The sequence below is a fragment of the Mastomys coucha genome, unplaced genomic scaffold (genome assembly GCF_008632895.1).
Source record: "Mastomys coucha isolate ucsf_1 unplaced genomic scaffold, UCSF_Mcou_1 pScaffold1, whole genome shotgun sequence".
Classification (NCBI taxonomy): domain Eukaryota; kingdom Metazoa; phylum Chordata; class Mammalia; order Rodentia; family Muridae; genus Mastomys; species Mastomys coucha.
In genome coordinates, this window is record NW_022196891.1 from 81,697,122 (window position 1) to 81,717,066 (window position 19,945).

General features: G+C 51.4%; 1 protein-coding gene across 1 annotated transcript; it reads right to left on the reverse strand.

Annotated features, from left to right (window-relative positions):
• Positions 1–9,438: 9,438 nt before the first annotated feature.
• Positions 9,439–14,941, reverse strand: Hlx (H2.0 like homeobox). Its single transcript, XM_031337715.1, has 4 exons — positions 13,919–14,941; positions 12,974–13,153; positions 12,142–12,326; positions 9,439–10,280 (listed from the first exon to the last, which is right to left on the reverse strand). The coding sequence occupies exons 1-4, from the start codon at positions 14,490–14,492 to the stop codon at positions 9,798–9,800; spliced, it is 1,422 nt and encodes a 473-aa protein (XP_031193575.1). The 5' UTR covers positions 14,493–14,941; the 3' UTR covers positions 9,439–9,797.
• Positions 14,942–19,945: the final 5,004 nt, after the last annotated feature.

Genomic DNA, 19,945 nt, shown 5'->3' on the forward strand with positions numbered 1-19,945 from the left:
AGGGAGGGAGGGAGAGAGGGAGGGAAGGAGGGAGGGAGGGAGAGAGAGAGGGAGAGAGGGAGAGAGGGAGAGAGGAAGAGAGGGAGAGAGAAGAAAATTATTTCTTCCCGGGTCCACTTATGTCGAGTCTGTAGGCAAGTTCATTTAATTGTCTGTCTTAGCCTAACTTACCTATGTGTTAAATGGGGTTAGTAGAAGTAATAACATAACTGAAATTTGGTTTAACAAAGCAATAGATTTTGAACGGTGCACAGTGCATAGACATGCAACAATTCACTGCATACAGACTGGAAACTTGTGGCTGGTCTTGTAAATTCGACCTTATGCCGGTTCAGTAGTTCCACCATCTTGGTGACAGTATGGATAGAGAAACCAACACCCAGCTGACAGCCCAACTCAACTGCAGTCCCTGTGCTCAGGTGTGGCTCGGAGCCTGCGAGGAGAGACCTCACTGGGCTGGCTTCCCAAGGCCAGTCTGGCTGAATGAAATGGGACCTCTTTGGTCTCAAAGGGACTCCTGCCCCAGTCCCAATTCTCATTCTCGAGCCATCTTCCTGACTCCTGTCACCTAAGGTCAACAGAGTTCGCACTCTCCTGACTTTTTGGCTTATTCTTTACTGAAGCCACGAATGAGCCTCAAAACTAGGTGGTCAGGGCAGACTCTGAAGTCTAGGTCTTAACTTGATCCTGATAGGAAAACAGCGAGGGCCTTCCATTCCATGCCTGGTAACCTGTCTTCACTTTGGGCCACGTGCCAAGTCGCTGGGTCTAGTTCTAGCGTTCCACCCTGGCACGCTGGTACCCAACTGCAGCCAGTACAGACAAGCTCCTCTGGCTGAATGACCCTTCTTCTGGCTTCCTAGGCTCGTCTACAGCAGCAGGTAGTCTGTGACCACTTCAGGACTGGATTGTCATTTTTAGCTGCTCCCTCAAAGGGAGGTGACTCCAGAGTGATGGAATGGAGAGCTCAGCTCCTGTGACAACGTCCGGAGGTGGCGCCTGCTGCTCCAGCGTGCAGCCTGAATATCCCAGGGCCTCGACTTTCTGGTGCACACAGCTCTGGAGCCAGAAAGTATATACACACCATAAATTTCTCCGCCCCACCCAGCTCGCCCCTCAGCTGTCTCAGCGCTGGCTCTTTCCTCCCGCACTAGTAACTGCGGTGCAGCCCGCGGGCAGGCACTTCGGCTCCCCTGCAAGGGTGAGCAGGGCTGCAAGAATGCGGTAGCGGTTAGAACTCAGAGCGTAGCCTGCGGGAAGCTCCCAGACACTACCTACCTAGGAGGGAAGATTTGGAGAGCTCAGTAGAGGGGAAGGAGAGAGTGGATCCGATGAGAATGGAAGGAGCCCGGAAGGTTGGCGGCTTTTTTTTATACTTTGTGTGTCTCCCTACACTGTAAAGCCGCTATGTACACACGTACACAGTAAGCAGCCCTTTGCTCAAAGAAATCATTGATGTGGGTTCTTTCCTCGACCTGTTGTGAGGGACACACCAGGAGGTCTCTTTCCCAGGAAATGCCACAAACCCAACATTTATTAAGGATTTTTTTTTTCTTTTTTCAGAATGACTGAGACTGTCGCTTAGTGATGGAGAACAAGGGTAAGTGGCTCTGGGTTCCATCCCCCACCTCCCCAGGACTGCCACCAACAGGAAAGGTTTCTCCTATAGTTGTATTAAGTCATACTCCGATTTATAAAGTGTGTGTTTGAAATAATAACCAAAATAACTCGAAAAGAAAGAGGGGACCGGCTTGACTTTGGATTTCTCTTGCTCCCTTCTCTCAGAGGAGAATCATCGAAGTCCCCTAGTTTTGAGATTGGGACAAGAAATTTAGAAACTGGGAGAGAGGAATGTCTTTGTTTTCTTGTTGTTGTTGTTGAGACTGGGGGAAGCCTACTATGTAGCCCAGGCTAGCCTCCATTTCCAAATCTCCCTGCCTCATCTTCCCTGATTGCTGAGATTACAGGCTCGCCTCTGTTCCTTGTCCTCCTCCTGGTGATTTCAAACACTAGGGATACTAGCTTAATTAAACAGTTTACAGACTCCCAGATTCTATAAGCCCAGTTGCCAGTTGCCCAGAGAGCTGTGTGTGGTTTATGATCCTGGTCACTGTCTGATTCGAATCTCTCCTCTATCTTAAGCGAATGAGAACCGCCTCTAGGTTGTAGAGTCAACTGAGGGGATGGAGCCCAGAGCTTAACGGGAGAGTGTGTGTGTGTAGGGAAAGTTGAAATTACTTTTCTTGTGACTTTCCCTTCACAGGGAAAAGGCGGGAGATGAAGACACAGGGAGATAGATAAGAAACTTTCCCATTTACAACCAGTAAAAGTTTGGACTGAGTGAACAGATCTCAGAACATTCACACACCTGTCCATTCCCAGCCACTGACTGCCCCAACCCAAAATGGGTTGAGGTGTAGTAGAGTCCATAATAGAAGCTATCAGAGCTAGAGTGGGTGGTACATTTATAAATAATGCTAAAACTATGGATTGTCCAGGTGTCTCTTGGCCATGGGTTTTCAAAGAATGTCTCTGGGGAGAACGGAACGGGGGGGGGGCGGGGGTAGGGGTGGGGGAGGATGGGTGTCCCTTCCTTAGGAATTGAGCACACCCATTACATTTTTAATAAGCTTTCTGAAACTGCTGCCTTTCGATGTGGGATGGTCGACCACTACTACTCCACACCACCCAGCGAGCATCCAGCTGCCTGGATGCTCTATTGCTCACACACCTTCTCTATGGTTGTTTCAAAACACCACAGGAGTGGAGGGCCGCTTTCCTAAAATCCCAATAGGAGCTTTGAACCATTTCAGAGGGGGAAGCGAGCCAGAAGCTGGGAACCAATTTGGTCTGGAGACTGGGTGCTGAGGAACACAGGAAAGAGCAGAGAGAAGAGAGAGGACAGAGTTTGAATTACGGCCGCATTTGATTTCAGGATTGCACAAAATGAGTCCTTAATCTGCCCACTGCTTTTATAGCTAGTTAAGGTGTACCCACCCAGCCCTAATAGAACATCCGGGTCTAGGAGAGTTGAGAGAGAAGCAGCCGGGACCTGCTGAGAGGGGAAAGGAAGCTTGAGTTGTCCAGTACCACCTAGGCGGACAAACTAACCGGCATATAGAAGAGGAGCTGGAGGACAAGAATTAAACTGTTGTGGACGACCAGGGTGCGAGCCACGAGAGCAAAGCGCATGCATTCCCCGCTGTGGGGAAGGGCCTCGGACTGGGAGCTGATCAAGGACTATGGCTATATAGAAGCTTTGTCCCAGGGTTCAGGATACAGGATTGCAGAGATGTGGAACTAGTGACAAACCCGGCAAGAACAGAAAACCTTGGGCAGTAATGAAGTCCGAGCCTCCCCACACTCCTCTGGGGACTGGTTGGAGTTGCCTGTGCTCTGACCTCCACGATGTGGCTTAGGAAATGTCAGGGGATGCAGACAGACGCATGTGGGCATTGCTAGTGATGAGCCCAATTCCCCTTTAGTTCCTACGCTCGCTCGCTCGCTCGCTCGCTCGCTCGGTTTCCACTGTGTGCTGAGCACTGTGCCAGGTGGGAGCCTAGTGCCTCTCCCAGATTCTCCCAGAGAAACAAAAATAAACAACTCTGTCAAATCAAAGTGAGGCTGAAACTTCCCAATCAGACTTTTTTTTGGGGGAGGGTGACAAAATCTTCTGCATTTAGCCCAAGCCTGATCTTGAACTTCTCCCCCAACCTCTCCAACCCTGCCTTCACCTCCCGAGTGCAGTCTCTACAGACTTGGACCACCACTCCAGGCTAACAAGATTGAAGATGACCAAGAATGCTCCATCATGGCCTGTGACCCTCGATCCCTTTAAGCCCAGTTTGTGTGCACTCCCTGTTCTAAGACTTTAAAACAGGGATCCATCTCGGAAGTTTTTGGATTTCTGTCCTGGCTCTTAGTTTGATAGCTAGGGAACTTAGAATAAGGTTGACCTCGGGCATCTTTCAACACCTACCCGTATCCACCTACAATGTAAGGCCAACGCTGTCACTGGACACCTAACTCCAAATCAATGGGCACCAAGTACCAGGAACTCTCCCGTGGTGGCACTAGGATGGTCTCAGCATCCCATGTTCAACTCCCTTCCAGGGTCTCCTGATAGCACTTTATCCCATCGCTTGGGTTCCTCTTGGGGATACAACTCATCCATAAGAAACACAAGAGCTACAGTAGTTTTATTCATGCCTCCAGCAAAGACTTTGATGGCATCAAGTATTGTCTTAAAGAGCCAGACTCTTCAGCCACTTAGCTGAAAACCCATGAGAGTATCTGGGGTAGAGCATTTGCCTAACAAGCATGAAGTACTGGGTTCAAGTCCCAGTATCACAAATCATCACCACGGCCACCACCACCACCACCACCACCACCACCACCACCACCACCACTACCACCACCACCACCATCATCGTTGTCGTCGTCGTCGTCATCGTCGAGTGTGTTTGACCTTGAAAGACATAATTTCCCGTTTCTGTGTTGATTCCCTCCTTGTTATTAGTTAAGAACTTAAAACTGCCCAAGTGCCATTTATTCTGACATATTTCAATAGCAGGCATAACACTGTCCCTCCAGGGACCCTAATAGGTACTTCAACTTCCATCACATCCTGTGTCCGAAAACTCTAGCACCTTCCCCCTCCTACTCCCAGTCACACCTACAAGGTCTTATTAAAGGCCGGTTGTGCGTGCCAGGGACCATGTGGAGCATAAGCGAGCCAATGGGGTTTGATACTGGAGCATAAAAGAAGTACAGCCAATAGGGCTTGATACTCTCTGGGGGGAACAAGTGACCCTGGCACCTGCACTCAGAGTCCTTCTTGGCTTTACACCAGAAAAGGTTCCCAGGGAACATAGGGCAAACCGGCCTTGCGTTTGCTCGCTCGCAAGCTTCATTGGCTTCTGTGGCTTTAGTTTCTTGGCAAGTGAGGATTGCCTTGATTCCGCTTATTTTCCTGCTGTGTGAACAGTAGCAGAGATCTCAACAAAGACTGCAGCAATAAACAAGTAAATGGAACGGAGTGCCTGTGCACTGGCACTTTTCACGCGGCTCATCTTCATAGTGGTGTATGACTTGGGTTCATTTGCTTGTATTGTATATAGAGCTGAGAGACACTGAAGCAAAAGGTGAGCTTCTCCAGGTCGCTGCAGCTAATTGTCGAACCTACGAGTGGATGGACAGATGGGTGGACTGACGGACAGGTGAGATGCTTCTGGAACTAAGTTGGATCTTCCTATACTTACCTAGGACCATTTTGCTCAAGAGCCCTGGCTCCCAGCTACATGCATTAACCTCTTGCCATTCCCTGTCACCACACTGAAAGGTGCGTGAGGAAAACCACTAGAAGAGCCCTGGGGTCTAGGTCAGGTGATGCCCCTTCCATGGAAGACACCAAGGGTTGAAACTTGTTCTGTGCCACCTCTGTAGTTAAGTTAGGGGAAAAGGGGAGAGAGAAGGAGAGAGTGCCAGTACTATGTCAGGGACCCCCAAGCTCTATTTCAGTTCTGTGTCCTGCCCCCAATGGCAGAGATAACCAAGGAAAGCTGAAAGACACCACAGACAGTGCTAAGACCCTCAGAGCTGAGCTACAGTGCAGCCAGGAATGTCATAAGCTGGAGAGAAAGATGTCAACCAGCCTGCCACCTCTGGAGAAATAATCCCTTAGGGACACACCCCAGCAAGACCAGTGCCCCTACTGACCCAAGGGAAGAGAAGGGCCTCAGAATCCCTAGGCCATGGTTCTGGGACTTTTATTCTCCTCTGTACAAACTCAATGAGCTTTGATCAGCATCTATTGATCAGGCCTGGCAGGAGAAAGCCGTTCATATTCCTACATTCTTCAGAAGCCTTGAGTCCTAAGGTCCATCTCAGACCTGGCAATTCATTCACCAGGTGGTCTTGAACATGTGTCATCACTTTTGTTCCTGTCACGTGTCTCACCCCTAGAGTGAGGGCATCAGAAGTAATCATAGCATGGAAACGCACATCCTTGTTTTCTAAAAATGGAGGAGGGAAGCAAAGGGCCCAAGGTCCAACAGTTTTCAGTCTGCCTCTAAGGGAAGAGCAGTTGCGGTGCAAGGATATTGCATCCCACTTGGTAAGCAGGCTAGATTCTCCATGGGATGAGGACATGCCTCTTAGAAGAGCCTCTGGCTTGCTTTGGACAACATCGGGACATTGAAAACAGAACTATTCTGTTGCTAGCCACAAGCCTATCCCACCATTCTGCTTTAAAAGATAACGTGGCTTGGAGAGAAGGAGGTCTTGTCCCTGAACTGGTTAAAAATCCCATAAAGTAATGTACAGTTCTAACTCCTTGTTACAGTCTGAGGACTCCGAGAACTCTACAGGCAGCTGTGGCCCTGTGCAGAGAAACCTGGGCTCAGTTTCAGGGTTCTTGGACCTCTGGTACCTTGAAAAAGAAGGCCTACTCAAGACTAGCAATATTCCCTTGCCTTTTCCATTGGTGCAGTATGCCAATGGAATACTGCCAGGGGATGGAGAAGGACAACAGCCAGAGTTCCTGGCTTTTCTTGTGGTCCTTCTGAGGCTTGGAGGGAGGGCGGTGAATCAGGGATTTGTGTAGGCTAAAGCCACAGCCTTTGCCAATCCTTGGAGGGATGAGGAATAGGTGAAAAAGGGGAGTGGTTTCCTTGGCTGAGTCTGCTAGAATCTTCCTTAGAGAAAAACTTTGTCCTGCTGTTGCTCAGAACCTGACAGCTTTGGCCCCAGTGGGACTGGAAAGTGGTACACTCTTCGAACCCAGGCTCCTCAGAGGGCAGCAAACGCAGAAGATGGATCTGTTTTTCAGTGGTTTTGGTCTGCGGAATGTGGCGCCAGGCAAACGCTATGGAGACAAACGTCCCACCCACAGACATAGAATGAGGTGGTGTGAGGATCCGTGCTTGCCTTCTTTTTGCCATACAGTGGAGAATGAACCCCATCACGTCTACTCTCTCTCTCTCTCTCTCTCTCTCTCTCTCTCTCTCTCTCTCTCTCTCTCTCTCTCTCTCACACACACACACACACACACACACACACACACACACACACACGCGCGCGCGCGTTCAGAGTCTTTCTGTCTCCGATGTGTGTGTCAGTGAGGGCCGGGTTGGGGTTGTGTGTCTGACTCGTACTCCCTCCTAGTGAAATCCACACTGGTCACCACGCTTGCATGCGTGTTGTTCGGAAGTCTCTGTGTCTTGGTTCAGTCAGCTCTGGAATGAGGGGACTCCTACGAAGGCTAAGGGAAAGAGTGAGCCCGGTTCTGTGGAAAGGGTTACCACTGCTTGGAGGAAGTCTCTGAGTCCCGAACCACATGCCCTCAGAGGGGGGCACGGGGCCTCAGCTTGGCACGGCTGGCTCCTAGCCTCGGGACCTCGGAGCTCCTTAGCCCAGCTCCTTCAGGCTCCATCCAGCGCAGAAATCTGGCATCTGCTAACCTTCTACACATGGTCTTCTCTGCGCCTCAGGAAACTCAACCCTTAGGTACCCTGGCTAGGATCAAGCGCTTCCAGAAAGACCTCAGTAGCCGAGCAAGCAGCCCCCAGCAGGAAACTACCCGCCTCAAAAGGCAGCCTTAAGTCCAGCTGCACAGCCTGCCTGGAGCGGGAGGGGGCTTCTCTCTGTAGTTCCCCCTTTTCCACGTAAGTGCAACTTCACAGGGTTGGTGGACGTTTCCATCAGAAACTAGGAGGGAGAGAGAGACCATCGGAGTTTCAGACTTCCCCTTCAAGGCGGGACGCATTCGGCCACCTCCCTCAGGTGCCAGACCCCTGGGTGACTTTTCTCCCAGCTCCCCGCAAACCCCGGGTCTTGCCCAACGTGGCCGAAAGAAGACCGAAGGTCTAACCGAAAAAGTACAGCCTTACTTTACCCCAGCGATGGTTTCTTTCCTTCGGTTACTAAGTCTAGAAGCCAGAACGAAAAGCTGCTGCCATCGGCTTAGAAGCGAGCGGGAGAGGGGGCGCCGTAAGCTAGAGACAGTGAAAAGCCGCAGTCTGCATAAAGTACCGCCCCCCAAGCTCTGTCTCTCCCCAGACAGGCCAGGCTCCTCGCCTAGTTGGCCATACCCTGGCTCCGCTCTCTTTAACGTCAGAACTGAGTTCTTAAGCGTGTCCTAGTTCCGTGTCTTTTGGGCTGTTTGGATTCCAGGTTGTTGTTGTTGTTGTTTTTTTTTTTTTTTTTTTTTTTTTTTTAATAATTTTGGAGTTAGAGGAGAAATCTAAGCAATAACTGAAAACCTGAGGAACAGGGGGAACACTAAAGTTTGAGAAGAAGAGCCCAAAGGGAGACTGTCCCATCCCCACCTGAAGCCCAGGGCTGTTAGAGGCTGCCAGTGGCCCCCAGCTCTTGTGAGTGATTAAGGGTAATAGCTGGCTCACAGTGTCTTTAAATTGGGGTCCTAGTGAGCGGTGTTCTATCTTGATTTATTCTTGCTCTCCCCCAACGGCTCTCGCTATGATCTCTCTAAAAAAGTATTCCTTTCCATCAATCCAGCCCTCAGCCACCAGCAAGAAGCCAGAAACCAGCTCCAGGGACTGAGTGGAAGGGGAGCGGATAAGCTAGGCTGGGCTGCAGCCCCGGGGCTTCAGCTCCTTCCAGCAGAGCGCAGCCTCCTAGGCTCTGACCTCCGAACCCCTCCTCCCTTTCTTGGGCCAGAGGAGTTGCAGGAATTAGATGCTGGGCTGTATTCCTAAGAGACCTTGGGCTCTGGTACTACTTACTCTGTGCCAAAAAAATGGTTAGGGACATCTTTGTTGTAACTGCCTTTCTGGTATCCATCCTAACTGGCTGTATTAAAGTGCTGTGCTGTGATGGGGTGGGGAACCTCACTCTCATTGTAGTGAGTGTCTCCAGTTGAACTCCAAAATTTTATGTGGGTACAGGGAAGTAGGTATCATGTCTTAGATGCGCCACACCCAGCTTCACCTTCATCTGACGTGTCTAGTCGCTGCATCCCTGCCCAGTTGCATTCACCTCTTTAAAAGCAGGGCACTGGCAATTGGAAGAACTAGACTCCAGTTAACCCATCACTGAACAGTTGCACGGGTACAGCCCTCGGACTCCAGGCTGGGAACTCACTTAGCAAGGGCTTAGCGAGCAGGGCTGTGCCTGTTTGGATTCGGGCTCAGCAGCAGGACGGATGCCACACAAACTGAGCACACTGCATCCCGACTCTGCTTAGGGAAGCCATCTGCAGAACAGGCCCAAGATTCAAGTGGGTTTCTTGGTGAGCCTCGCACCCGGGCAGAGTCACTGGTGGGGGCCGCCAAGCCCCTCAGTGCGGGGTGAAATCTCTACCATCCGACAGGGTGTCTAATCCGTAACATCGCTCTGGGGCTACTTTCACCTACTCTGGCTGACGCCTGCAGTGTTTGGGGCTAATGTCCTTGTCCCGGATCAGCACACCAAACAGCCTTTTACAAACCGTAGTAAACATTTTATTTACAAGTGAAAGGCCTTCTAAGTGCAGCACGTCCGTAAGCAAGGACCCCCGGTGCTCAGTGGAATAGTCCCACCGAACACTTCACAGTGTGAGCTGCTTAGGTAGGGAGAACAGTTGAATTCTCTCTTGGGCGGGGGAACCTTATAAATCTCCACTCTTTGGGGGGGGGGAGGTTGTGGGCCCCAGGCAGCCAGGGCAGCAAGTGAAAAGGTATGAAGAACCCCAAAGAGGCTGCCCACGGCGTCCGGCTCCCATCTCGGAGACCCTTGCCACCGAGGGTACCAACTCCAGCCAGTGTTGGGGAAGCTGCACGCCCTGCCCCTGGTCCAGTCTATAAACCTGCAAGCGGGGCCTGGGCGACCTCCGGGCTTTGCGGACTGCTGGTGACTGAGGGCTGGAGCGCCGGGAGCAGTTCTGAGCAGCTGCTGCCAAGGCTACCGGCGCTCCCCGCGTGACTGTTGCTGCTACCCAGGCTGCTGGTGCTGCTGAAGCTGAAGCTGTTAGCACTCGCGCTGCTGCTGGACGCGATGAGGGCGCCCGGGGCTGAGGCCTTGATGACTGTAGTTTGGTGCAGGGACCTCTCGGTTCCCTCAGTCCGTTCCGTGTCGCTGGGGGCCATGTCCAGGGACTCCGAGTCACTGCTCTCGCTCTCGGCTTCGCCCTCGGAACGGCTGGGGCTCCTCTCCTCTCGTTCACCCTCGGCGGGGACTCCGCCCGAAGGCTTCTCGCCCGCTTCCTTGTCCTTGTCCTTCTGCGCCTGCGCCTCCTTAGAGTGCCGCCACTTCATCCTCCGGTTCTGGAACCACACCTTCACCTGTGCGCAACCGCGGAAGAGATGCTAGATGAAGAATAAGCTCCGCAGACCCGGACTTACCCCCGGCCCCAGTGACGCCGAACTGCAAGGCGGACGCTTGCTATGCCTCCACTATGCAGATGCAGTGACCAAGCGTAAAAATCCAGGTGCAATCAAGGCGTGAAACTCACCCAACCCACTAGGGACAGTTCTTTAAGTGTGGCCCTCGAATCTCAAGCCTGAAATGACCCGAGTGCAAGTTGGAAGGGCGGATTTTTTTTTTTTTATTTTACAAATTGCTTCGTTAATCTCACCAAAGTCAGGACTCTTGTAAGAAGGATCCAAGGAGTCCTGACTCCCAAATTGCACGTATATTTCAACTGTGTACACCATGCCACGGGTTTGGTGACTCCGGTTCTGCGAACCTTCTCGTCTCCACACACTACCCAAAGCTGTTCACTAAAAAAACCACAATAACACCACCACCACCACCACCACCACTCCCACCACCCTTAGGATTTTAGAGACAGGGTCTCTCTAGAACCCAAAAGTAACCTTGAACTTGAGATCCTCCTGCCTTTGCCTCTTAGGTACTCAACTACGGACCTTGGCCACCAGTATTTTAAGGGTGGAAGTGGGCGAAAGGGAAAGGGAAATCAAAGAGTTAATCCCAATAGAATGGCTTATCTGCTGAGCTTTAAGTAAAGGAGAATCAGTTTGGCATTTTTTTTTTAACCTAACGGTTGATATAGACCGTCTTTACGGGGGGGGGGCAAATTTATTTTCCTGGGGCCTCTGAAAATGCTGGAATTAAATGTGCATCATAGAGGAATAGGGCCGAGATGGAGCGGAGAATCTATATAAATATATGATCCCCCGGGGGTGGGGGGGACCCAAAGCAGTCACACGAGTCCCAGCTTCCCCTTTAAAAATAACATGCACAGCTGGTAGAACGTGGCTGGGCTTTCCAGTATGATGACCGACCGTGTGTGCTGAGGAAGCGCATTGTGTAACAGGGGACAGACAGACACAGGGACAGAAGTCTGACAGGCAGCTATGAGAAAGCAGCTTTCTTTGGCTTCAGCAGGAAAGCTAGAGGGCCCAACAAGATGAGTGTGCTGTAGTCAAAAAAGAAACCAAAGGGAAACTGGAATTCTTGAAATTGAGAGAGAAAGAGAGAGAGAGAGAGAGAGAGAGAGAGAGAGAGAGAGAGAGAGAGAGAGAGAGAGTGAGAGAGAGAGAGAATACGGGACAACAGGTTTTCTAAATCAAGTCAGCCAAACCTACAGAAAAAAAAGTTCTTGGACGTTCTAAGAAAATCTTTTTTTTTTTTTTTCCTTTCCCTCAACTCCCTTGCCAACAGACACCATCTTCAGAGACTGGGCTGTCTGTCAGAAAGTAGGACTGTGGCTGCTCCATTCCTCTCCTAAAGTAACGCTAAGCAATTCTGTTTGAAATTATATTTTCAGTTCCTCACAAGTGGGATTTCACAATCCAGGGGGGGGGGGCGGGGACCAACAACAAGCTATTGACTTTGCTTTTTTATCTTTTCAGAAATAAACTGCCTCCTACAGCGAAGTGCATAATTATCATCTCCCGTGGCCTCTTGGCTTTCTCCGAGGTTCTTTGGCCTCTTGGCCAAAATAAACACGTGTGCTTGTTGACTTACATCTTCAATAATGGGCTGCTCTCCCTGTCCCTCTCCTTCATCTCCATCCCTACCCGCCTCTCCCCTTGCTTTGAGTTGCTGCACTACAAAGTCTTGTGAAATTCAAGGCCTTGTGTTTAGATTGCTGATGAGTTCGAGTGGAGGAGGCCTGCCGCCCCACCTTGTTTGTTTACTGTTTAATGCCTGCGGGAGAAGGCCGGAGAGTTAGCGTACCTGTGCATCCGTGAGGCCCAGCATGGCCGCCAGCTGCTTTCGGTCCGGCTTGGTCACGTATTTCTGGATCTCAAACCTCTTCTCCAGGCCTTTTCTTTGCAGGTTGGAAAAGACAGCACGGGACCACGAGCGCTTCCGCTTGTACGTCTGTGGCATGGTGTCCTTCGTGAGCACAGCATAGGGACCTGCCAAGCATCAGAAGAGAAATATAGAGCCAGGTTAGTGTTCAGGCCACAGCCTTCCAGCCTTCTGGTCTCATAGATATTTAAAGGTGTTTGACTTGTGCGGGAATGGCCTAAGGAAGATTTTTACAGACCTTTTCAGGCCACTTTAGGCCTAAAGCCGCTAAGAAGAGCCTGCTACTCGTAGATTCGTTCAAGAGAAATGCATAAACCAAACGCAAAGCCATCAGACATGCTAAAACAGTTGGAATTGTCCCTGGGGCCTGAATGGCCTGCCCGTGACAACCCTATATTCCCCTGGATTTGTCTTTCAGAGAAGATATAACCAGTCAAACAAAACAGCATATGTGTGTGTGTGTGAGAGAGAGAGAGAGAGGAGAGACACACACACATTCGCGTGCCTGAGTATAAAACCCTCACCTTTGAATATTTCATTTTCAAGCCACCCTCTCTGTGCGAAAAGAATAGGGACAGTGACTCACACCCATATACACACTGTCTTGGCTCCCCTAGCAAATGTCCCACTAAAAAGAACATTGAGTTTCTTCTCTCCTAGGATTAAGGAGACTCCTGCCCCAACTACTGGGTTTCCACACTGCCTCTGGCCTTTGCGGCACGGGCTGAACTGGGGGGGTGGGAGGGGTTTCTACCTGGAAACGTGTCTTGGAATTGATGCTGAACCGAATTTCTTGGGTTGGAACTTAAGGGGTTGAGGATGGCAGACGTCTCGCTAATGGGATCTAGAGATGCGAAGAAGGCTCCCGCTGAAGGCTGCAGGCCAGCTAGATGCACCCCTGCAGGCCGCCCACCGGTTAGCAGCGACGTGAGATCTGGGTAGACGGAAAGAAGAGTCGGTTACACCTTGCACAAACTCATACACTCTGGGTAGATTTGTTCCTCCTATCCCTTCTCCCTTTTTGAACCTACGGAATTCAGAAAGGACCCTTGATCCACAAGCAGGTCTTCATGCCACAGCCGCGGAAGAGTGGGGCCTGAATTGCGCCAGAGCGAGTGTCACAAACATGGCCAGGCCACCCCATAGTAAGGGAAGGCTTGTCATAAAATGTTGCTAAAGGGGTAATTTTCGGACGCCTTCCAGGAATTGTATAAACCCATAATTTACACCCTCCGGGCCCCCCAGTCTGCCTCCTCCCTTGGAGAGCTTGGACCTACTGGCCCGTGTGCTTCCCTCAATTTCTTAAGAAGGATTTTACAGGAAATCAAGTAAGTGCAAAGTGTCCCCATGCTGAGATTTCCCTGTCAGAAAGATCTAGGTCTTTCTTCAGATAGTTCATCCAAAAGATGGATTATACACACTTTGGCAAAACTTTGCAGCAACCACAGAATGGACGCCCGATCTGTGCTGTTTAAGCAACCCGAAGTAGTTTTTTTAAAAAAAAAAAAAAAAAAAAAAAAAAAAAAAAAAAAAAAACATGGAATAGCTGACTTTTACATGTCACTAAGTTTTCTATCATTTCGTTTTCTTCTCCCCCATTCTACCGTTTTGGCCCTAAATATGAAAGCACCCCGAACCCTCATGACATCAGGCCCCTCGAGGGTGGCTGTGAGGCCTGAGGCCTTCCAGCGATACGTACCCCTCAGCGTGTTGCCTTCCTTGACTTTCGGGTCAAATTCTGCAGACAAAATTCGGTCAATACCAAATTTGAGGTCTTTGCTGGAGGGGGCGGGGGCGGAGCCGCTCTGGTGGGGGACCACCCGCGTTCCCGAAGTCGGTGGCTGCAGGGAGCCTGGCCGGGGTGGAGGCGGGGGCTGCTGTTGCTGCGTTGGTTGTTGTTGCTGCGGGAGATGCTGGTGGTAGGCGGCGGAGAGCGGGGACAGCCGCTGAGGGAAGCCAGCTGGGACTTCTGAGGGCGCCACCACCGGGGTAGGACGGAGCGGGGATCTGGCGGCGGCTTGGAAGGTGGCGTGCGGGTGCACGGAGCCCAAGTGTGCGGCGAGGGCTGCCGAGGTCCCCACCAGTCCGTCTGCAGCGGGCCCCGGCTCCCCGACGCCGGCGTGCAGGATGTCCGCGATGCAGAAAGACGGTTTCTTGACCGCGGCGGGGTCCAGGGCGAAGGAGCAACCGCCCGGGCCCGCCGAGGAGCAGTAGGCGGCTGACCAGAGACTAAAGTTGGAAGCGTAGAAGGGAGCCAGGCCGGCTGCGAACATCCTGGCAGGAGCCCGGCGGGGTCCTGGGTGAGTGGGGAAGTGGGTGGGTGCTCGGGGCAGAGGCGGCGTCCCAGCCGAGCCCGAGCTGCTTTCGGTTCTCCGCCCGCCCTGAAGCAGAGGGCCAACCGGGGAGCCCTAGCGCCACCCGGTAGGGACGAGGCGAGGGCCCGATCGCCGCCCGCCACGGCCTGGGCCCCTGGCTTGGCTTGAAAGGCGGCGCGGCGGGCGCGCTCCCCGCCGGGCGGATGGAGGCGATCGCCTGGCGCTGGGGCGAACGGGCGGGCGCGGCCTCGCTCTGCTACTCCGCAGAAGCCGGGAAGACAGGGGCCCGACACCGAAAGAAAAACCCAAACAGCTAAGCCCTGAGAGCTAAATTTAAAACAACAATAATGATCCGTTAGTTTAAAAAAAAAAAAAAAAGAAAAAAAAAAAACTCCTCTCTAAAAACTCCCAAAGTTTTGGCAGGAGCTTTCGAGTCAGACCCGGGGTAGGACCTTGATCCGCGCGCTCATTGGACGCCTTCGTGGCCAATGGGATTCCGGAGTGGCGGGGAATTGGGAAAGAGGGGGCGTGGCCACGCGCTCGGCCACGCCCCGGCCACGCCAAAGTGTTTTCTGCGGGCCGCGTGGACCGAGTTGGGGACCGAGCGTCTCTGGGAGCCGCTCTAGGGGCTGAGAGTCGATTCCTCCGGCCTCTGGCTGTCGTCTGTCCCCTGCAGCTCGGGGACCCGCCAGCGGCAGAGTCTCGGAGTCGGTCTCCAGGAGTTTTCCTGGAGCCGCGGAGGGAGGAGGGGGGATCACTGAGGCTCCCAGCCCGCACTCTGCCGTAGGGCAGCCCCACCCCCCACCCCAGCAGACCGCGCTGGCCCGTGGGCAGGCTGTCCCTTCCGCATTCCGCTCTCACGCGACTATCCTTCTCTCTGCTTTTATCCAAGTGCTTTTTATCACAAGTCCTAGGGAGAGGCCCCATCTTCTCAGCGCCCCATCGACCCAGCATCCCGACCCCAAATCTGCTGTAGTCCGCTGGTTTCTCAGCTCACGGGAGCTCCTCCGAGAAGCCAGCAGGAGGGCTGGCCGCAAATTAGTTTTATTCTGAGCTGTCATTCCAGTGACAACTTGAAAGAGTGACTTTTCAAACAAAATAAGATTGATGGCTCCGAACGTCTCCCTCAGATACGGCCAAACTTTTGCCCTGAGCCTCGGGAATCAACAAGGAGGGCGTGCAGCCCTAGGAGAGCGGCACGCGTGTCCCCTCTCTGCACCTCGTAAGGAAGTGCTACCCTCCGCGGCCACCACATCCCCGGGTCACGTGGGGCCCTATGTTTTGCAAGTGCCAGGGAGCGGTTGCCTTTGAGATTAAATACCTACTTTTAATTCGGGGGACAGTTTTGCCGGGATCCGCTTTGGCCTATAGAAGGGAGGCACTGCCCGAGCCCCCACAGACAGCGCCTTCCATTCTCGCTAGGGTCTTTAGAAGTCAGGCTAGGTGTAGTGGGGATTTTCTGTCGCATCGACATCTCTATTTTAAGAATTCGTTCTCTTTTAAATTATAGTCAGAATGGATTTCCCCGCCCCTCTCCCAAACAGACCACAGGCCACCCAGATGAGCGGCTGTTGCACATTTCAGGAAGAAAATAAAATAACGACAATAACGAAACCTCCAAATCTCTTGTTTTCGATTGTCCGAATAAGTGTCTCTAGAATGATATTCCAAGGCGGGCTTATTTTCCCCTCAAAAGCTGAAACCGCTAGGGTACTATCAGCTCAGGATTGGTGTGGGCTCCTGAGTTAATGTCTAACATCTTCGTGGCCTTGGTCGCCGGTGTTATCATCGTTAGAGGACGCCTTTCTCCTGGACAGCTTAGTCAGTGGCTAATCAATCACAGGATATGATGTCCCATCAGCATCAGGGACAGAGGTACTATATCAAGGGATGGAGGGGTCTGGACAGTTGAGGGCAGTGGTGCTTGGGAGGAGAGGGGCCGGAAGTCCTGTCTAGCACTGAGCAGGGGGGTGGGCTCCTGACAAGTACAGGGGCCACCGGGGGCGAGGCTTGGGCTAAATTTCTGGTGTGAGGCAGTGAGAGACCGGTTCATTAGCTTCACCGGGTGTTAGAGAAAGCAGATAGGTCTCTGGCCTAGGGAAAGTATCTAGGCTGCCCTGCTCTCTCTGCCGTCTTTTCTAGCAGCCTTGTAATTCGGTTGTGATTCCAGTTTAACCTCAGACGTCCAGTCAGCGAGCGGTCTATAGCCAAGTCCCAGTTCAAAAAAACGATGCTTCGCTCAGAGGCCTGCACCTTCTCCTCCTCCCCTAGAAATAAGGCTCCCCGCCCCCTTTCCCCTCTTTACTCTGTTTGAGTCGGCTGAAGCGGAGTTGTGCATGTAGAACCCGAGTGCTCTAGGGGTCTGGCAGCATCCACAGCCCGCTCGCATCTGCGGCATTAGAAGCCAGGAGTGCCCCGCAGCTCATAGGCTGCGAGGGCTGCTTCCTTCCAGCTCAGCTGCTGGACAAGCTGCATGATCTGCGAGCGATCCTCCGTTCTCCCAGGCCTGCCGCTGCAGCCCAGGGCAGCCTTGTCACCCGAGGCCTAATCGGAGCTCCGGGTGGCGGGTGGCAAACGCAAAAGAAAGAAAAGGAAAGGAAAAAAAAAAGGAAAGGAAAGGAAAGGAAAGAAGAGAGAGGGAGAAGGACTTTGGGTCTGTGGATCTCTTGCTCCAGGCCCAAGCCTCACCCCTGCAGGCCAGTCTCTTTGGCGGGAGCTCCAGCACTGCCCTCCTCCTTACCCCCTACCCTTCAGAACCAAGAAAGCAGCAGGAAGCCCAGGGCTCGCCAGGAGTTCAGGTCATCTCCTGTTTTTTTGATGGGCTCAAACTTGGACTAAATGAGCGGATATGCCTGCGAGATTGGTCTCAAAATAGAAGCGGTCCTAGTATTTTAGGATACTGCAGAAATCCTTATTTCTTCCGGAGAAAAACTCTATAATGACTCCTAGCACTTCCCCTTTCAATATTTGTGCAACTTTATCTCCACCGGCAAGTTGCTGCGGTGACGCAAATCCGCTCTTCTGTATTACAACTTCCAAAATAAATGCACGGAAATCAATTCTCTTCTAGCAATGAAAATATAAATACACAGCTGCGACTTTCGCCTTTAATCTTTGCTTTCCGAGCGTCCCCGGGCTGTGGTGAAATGAACTAGTCCAGAGTTGTTGTTGCTTTGCGCCTGGGCAGGGAGGCCCTAGGGACAGAGGCGTAGACTCCCGAGGGACCTTGTAACCACCAGGGAAAGAAAAGGACCCGATTAAATCAAATTACTTGAACTTAGTTCACACACACACACACACACACACACACACACACACACACACACACGCGCATCCTTAAAAGTGGCTGACAACTTTGCAAGTTGCTCCAGTGCCTGAGGCATCTGCCCACTTGTGATTCCTGTCTACACAACCTGCAACCAGCCCCCCTTTGCTTTTCCAGAGAAGGCACACAGCCAAAGATTATTTCCCAATACCAGGAATAGCCAAGGTCAAGGCAGGTCCCCTTGAGAGTCTGACGGTGTGGTTTATGGGGATTTAAGATTGAGGAAAGGATTCAATGCAAGTACAACACTGAGGGAAGAGACCTGTCTGGTGCCTCTTTGGTTCTCTCTTTTGTTCAGAGGAGCAAATTCTTGCTTTAGACCCAGGGACACGCAAAGTAGGCTAGAGAGCATGCTAAAGCATTCCTCATTGCAGGGAGAATACTCGACGTGAACTTAATCTAGCCAGAGCTATTGTGGACTTTTGGTTTTTTGTCTTAGGATTCTGGGGAATATACTATGTAAAGTTACTCCTATCTCCACGTGGGGACGGCATCTCTGGTTCACTTTAAAAATTCTGTCAAACATGCTATCTACTGGGGATGGGAGTTGTTTTGTTTAGTTTGGAAGGAGAGAGAAAAATAAATATCTGTAATCCAGAGGGAGAAGAAAATCAGCATATACTGGTATTTGAGCATTTGAGAGACTCGCCTGCTCCTCCACCAGCTAGGGTTAGATTTATGGACTGCTGGTCCAGTTCACAATTGTTGACGGATGCGGGACACTGTGGGGGGGGGTGGCTTGTAAATACTGCAGCACAGGCTCTAGGGAACATTTACAAAGAATGAGAGCGAGAGGCTGTGAGGGCCAGGATTATTCTAAATAGACTCACCCGTTTTTTGGTCCTAGAGTTACTCAGGTTAGGGGAGGGACTTTCTATGAGGTAGATGGAGCACCAGGGCTGTAGGCATCTGTAGCCATTTGATTTATCCACACATACTCTTTCCCCGTTTCCCAGGTGTGCCAGGCTCTCTGGTGATCCACCCTCTCCTAGGACCATAACCTCCCCCTTTAAGCTTTAGTTATCCAGTATGTCTGGGACCCAAATCTCCAGGCCCTTTGGGGTCCTGTCCTCGCTTGCCCCAGGTGTCTCTCCTGTTTCCTTTCTTTCATTCTTAGGATGCATCACTTCATACATCTGTAGATGCTTGGCTCTCGTGTGTGTGTGTGTGTGTGTGTGTGTGTGTGTGTGTGTGTGTGTGTGTGGTATGCATGTGTGTGTCATTGGGGAGTGGCAGTCAAGGTAAGCAGTTTAAAATCTGTTTTCCAGTGTAAAGATCATCTTCTCTGCCTATCCAGCTCATAGTTACATCCAGTAGAGAGATGCCACAGGCATCCCAACACGGAACTTTACAGCACTGAAGCACGTTCACTTACAGTGAAGACATGTCCCACAAGGGTGGAAACTGAGAAGGCACTGGACACGCTGGTTACCATTTGTTCATTCTCAGCTGTGTGCTCTTTAGCCACTAGGCTCTGGTTCTGTTCCCTGAGTTATCGAGTCTGAATGGTTTATTGCTAAGGGAAGAGAAGTAAATGCAGATACAATAAATTACTCCATGTTTAAAACAAACCTGCCACCCAGGAGACAGGACAGTCACGCCAAGCGGTACTTCTTTAAGGGAACATACAATCCAAAAGAAAAAAAAAAGAATTGGGAAGGATTTTCCAAGCTGCTCTGTGCTGCTGCAGGAAGGGACCTAAACTCACTCTTCAGCAATAAACTCACTCCTACCTGGTGGGATTAATTCACTTGTGGGAGCACGGTTATGAATGTGGCATGTTCCCCATGAGCTAGCTCCTGGGTCGCACACTTGGTTCCCACCTGATGGCATTATTTGGGGAGGCAACAGGAAGCTTTAGAAGGTGAGATCTAGCTGTAGAAAGTAAATCACTGAAAACATGCCTGCTTCTAGATTCTGGGGACAAAAAATAATAATAATAATAAAATAAAATGAAAGGCAGGAATGGGAAGAAACTGGATGAGGGGTAAGAATTCTGGAGAGGAGCTTTGTAGATTGAACCAGCAGTGTTGACCTCTTAGAGGTCTGAGTCTGTGCGCCCCCTTCACACCCCTAAATGTGAAAT

What these genes read in the sequence shown, in the direction of transcription:
- Hlx (XM_031337715.1), bottom strand. Translation starts at nt 14,492, where the DNA reads ATGTTCGCAGCCGGCCTGGCTCCCTTCTACGCTTCCAACTTTAGTCTC. An exon ending in GGAAGGCAACACGCTGAGGG is followed by an intron (nt 13,154 to 13,918) that starts GTACGTATCGCT and finishes CCGTCTACCCAG; the next exon opens with ATCTCACGTCGCTGCTAACC. An exon ending in ATTCCAAGACACGTTTCCAG is followed by an intron (nt 12,327 to 12,973) that starts GTAGAAACCCCT and finishes GATGCTTGGCAG; the next exon opens with GTCCCTATGCTGTGCTCACG.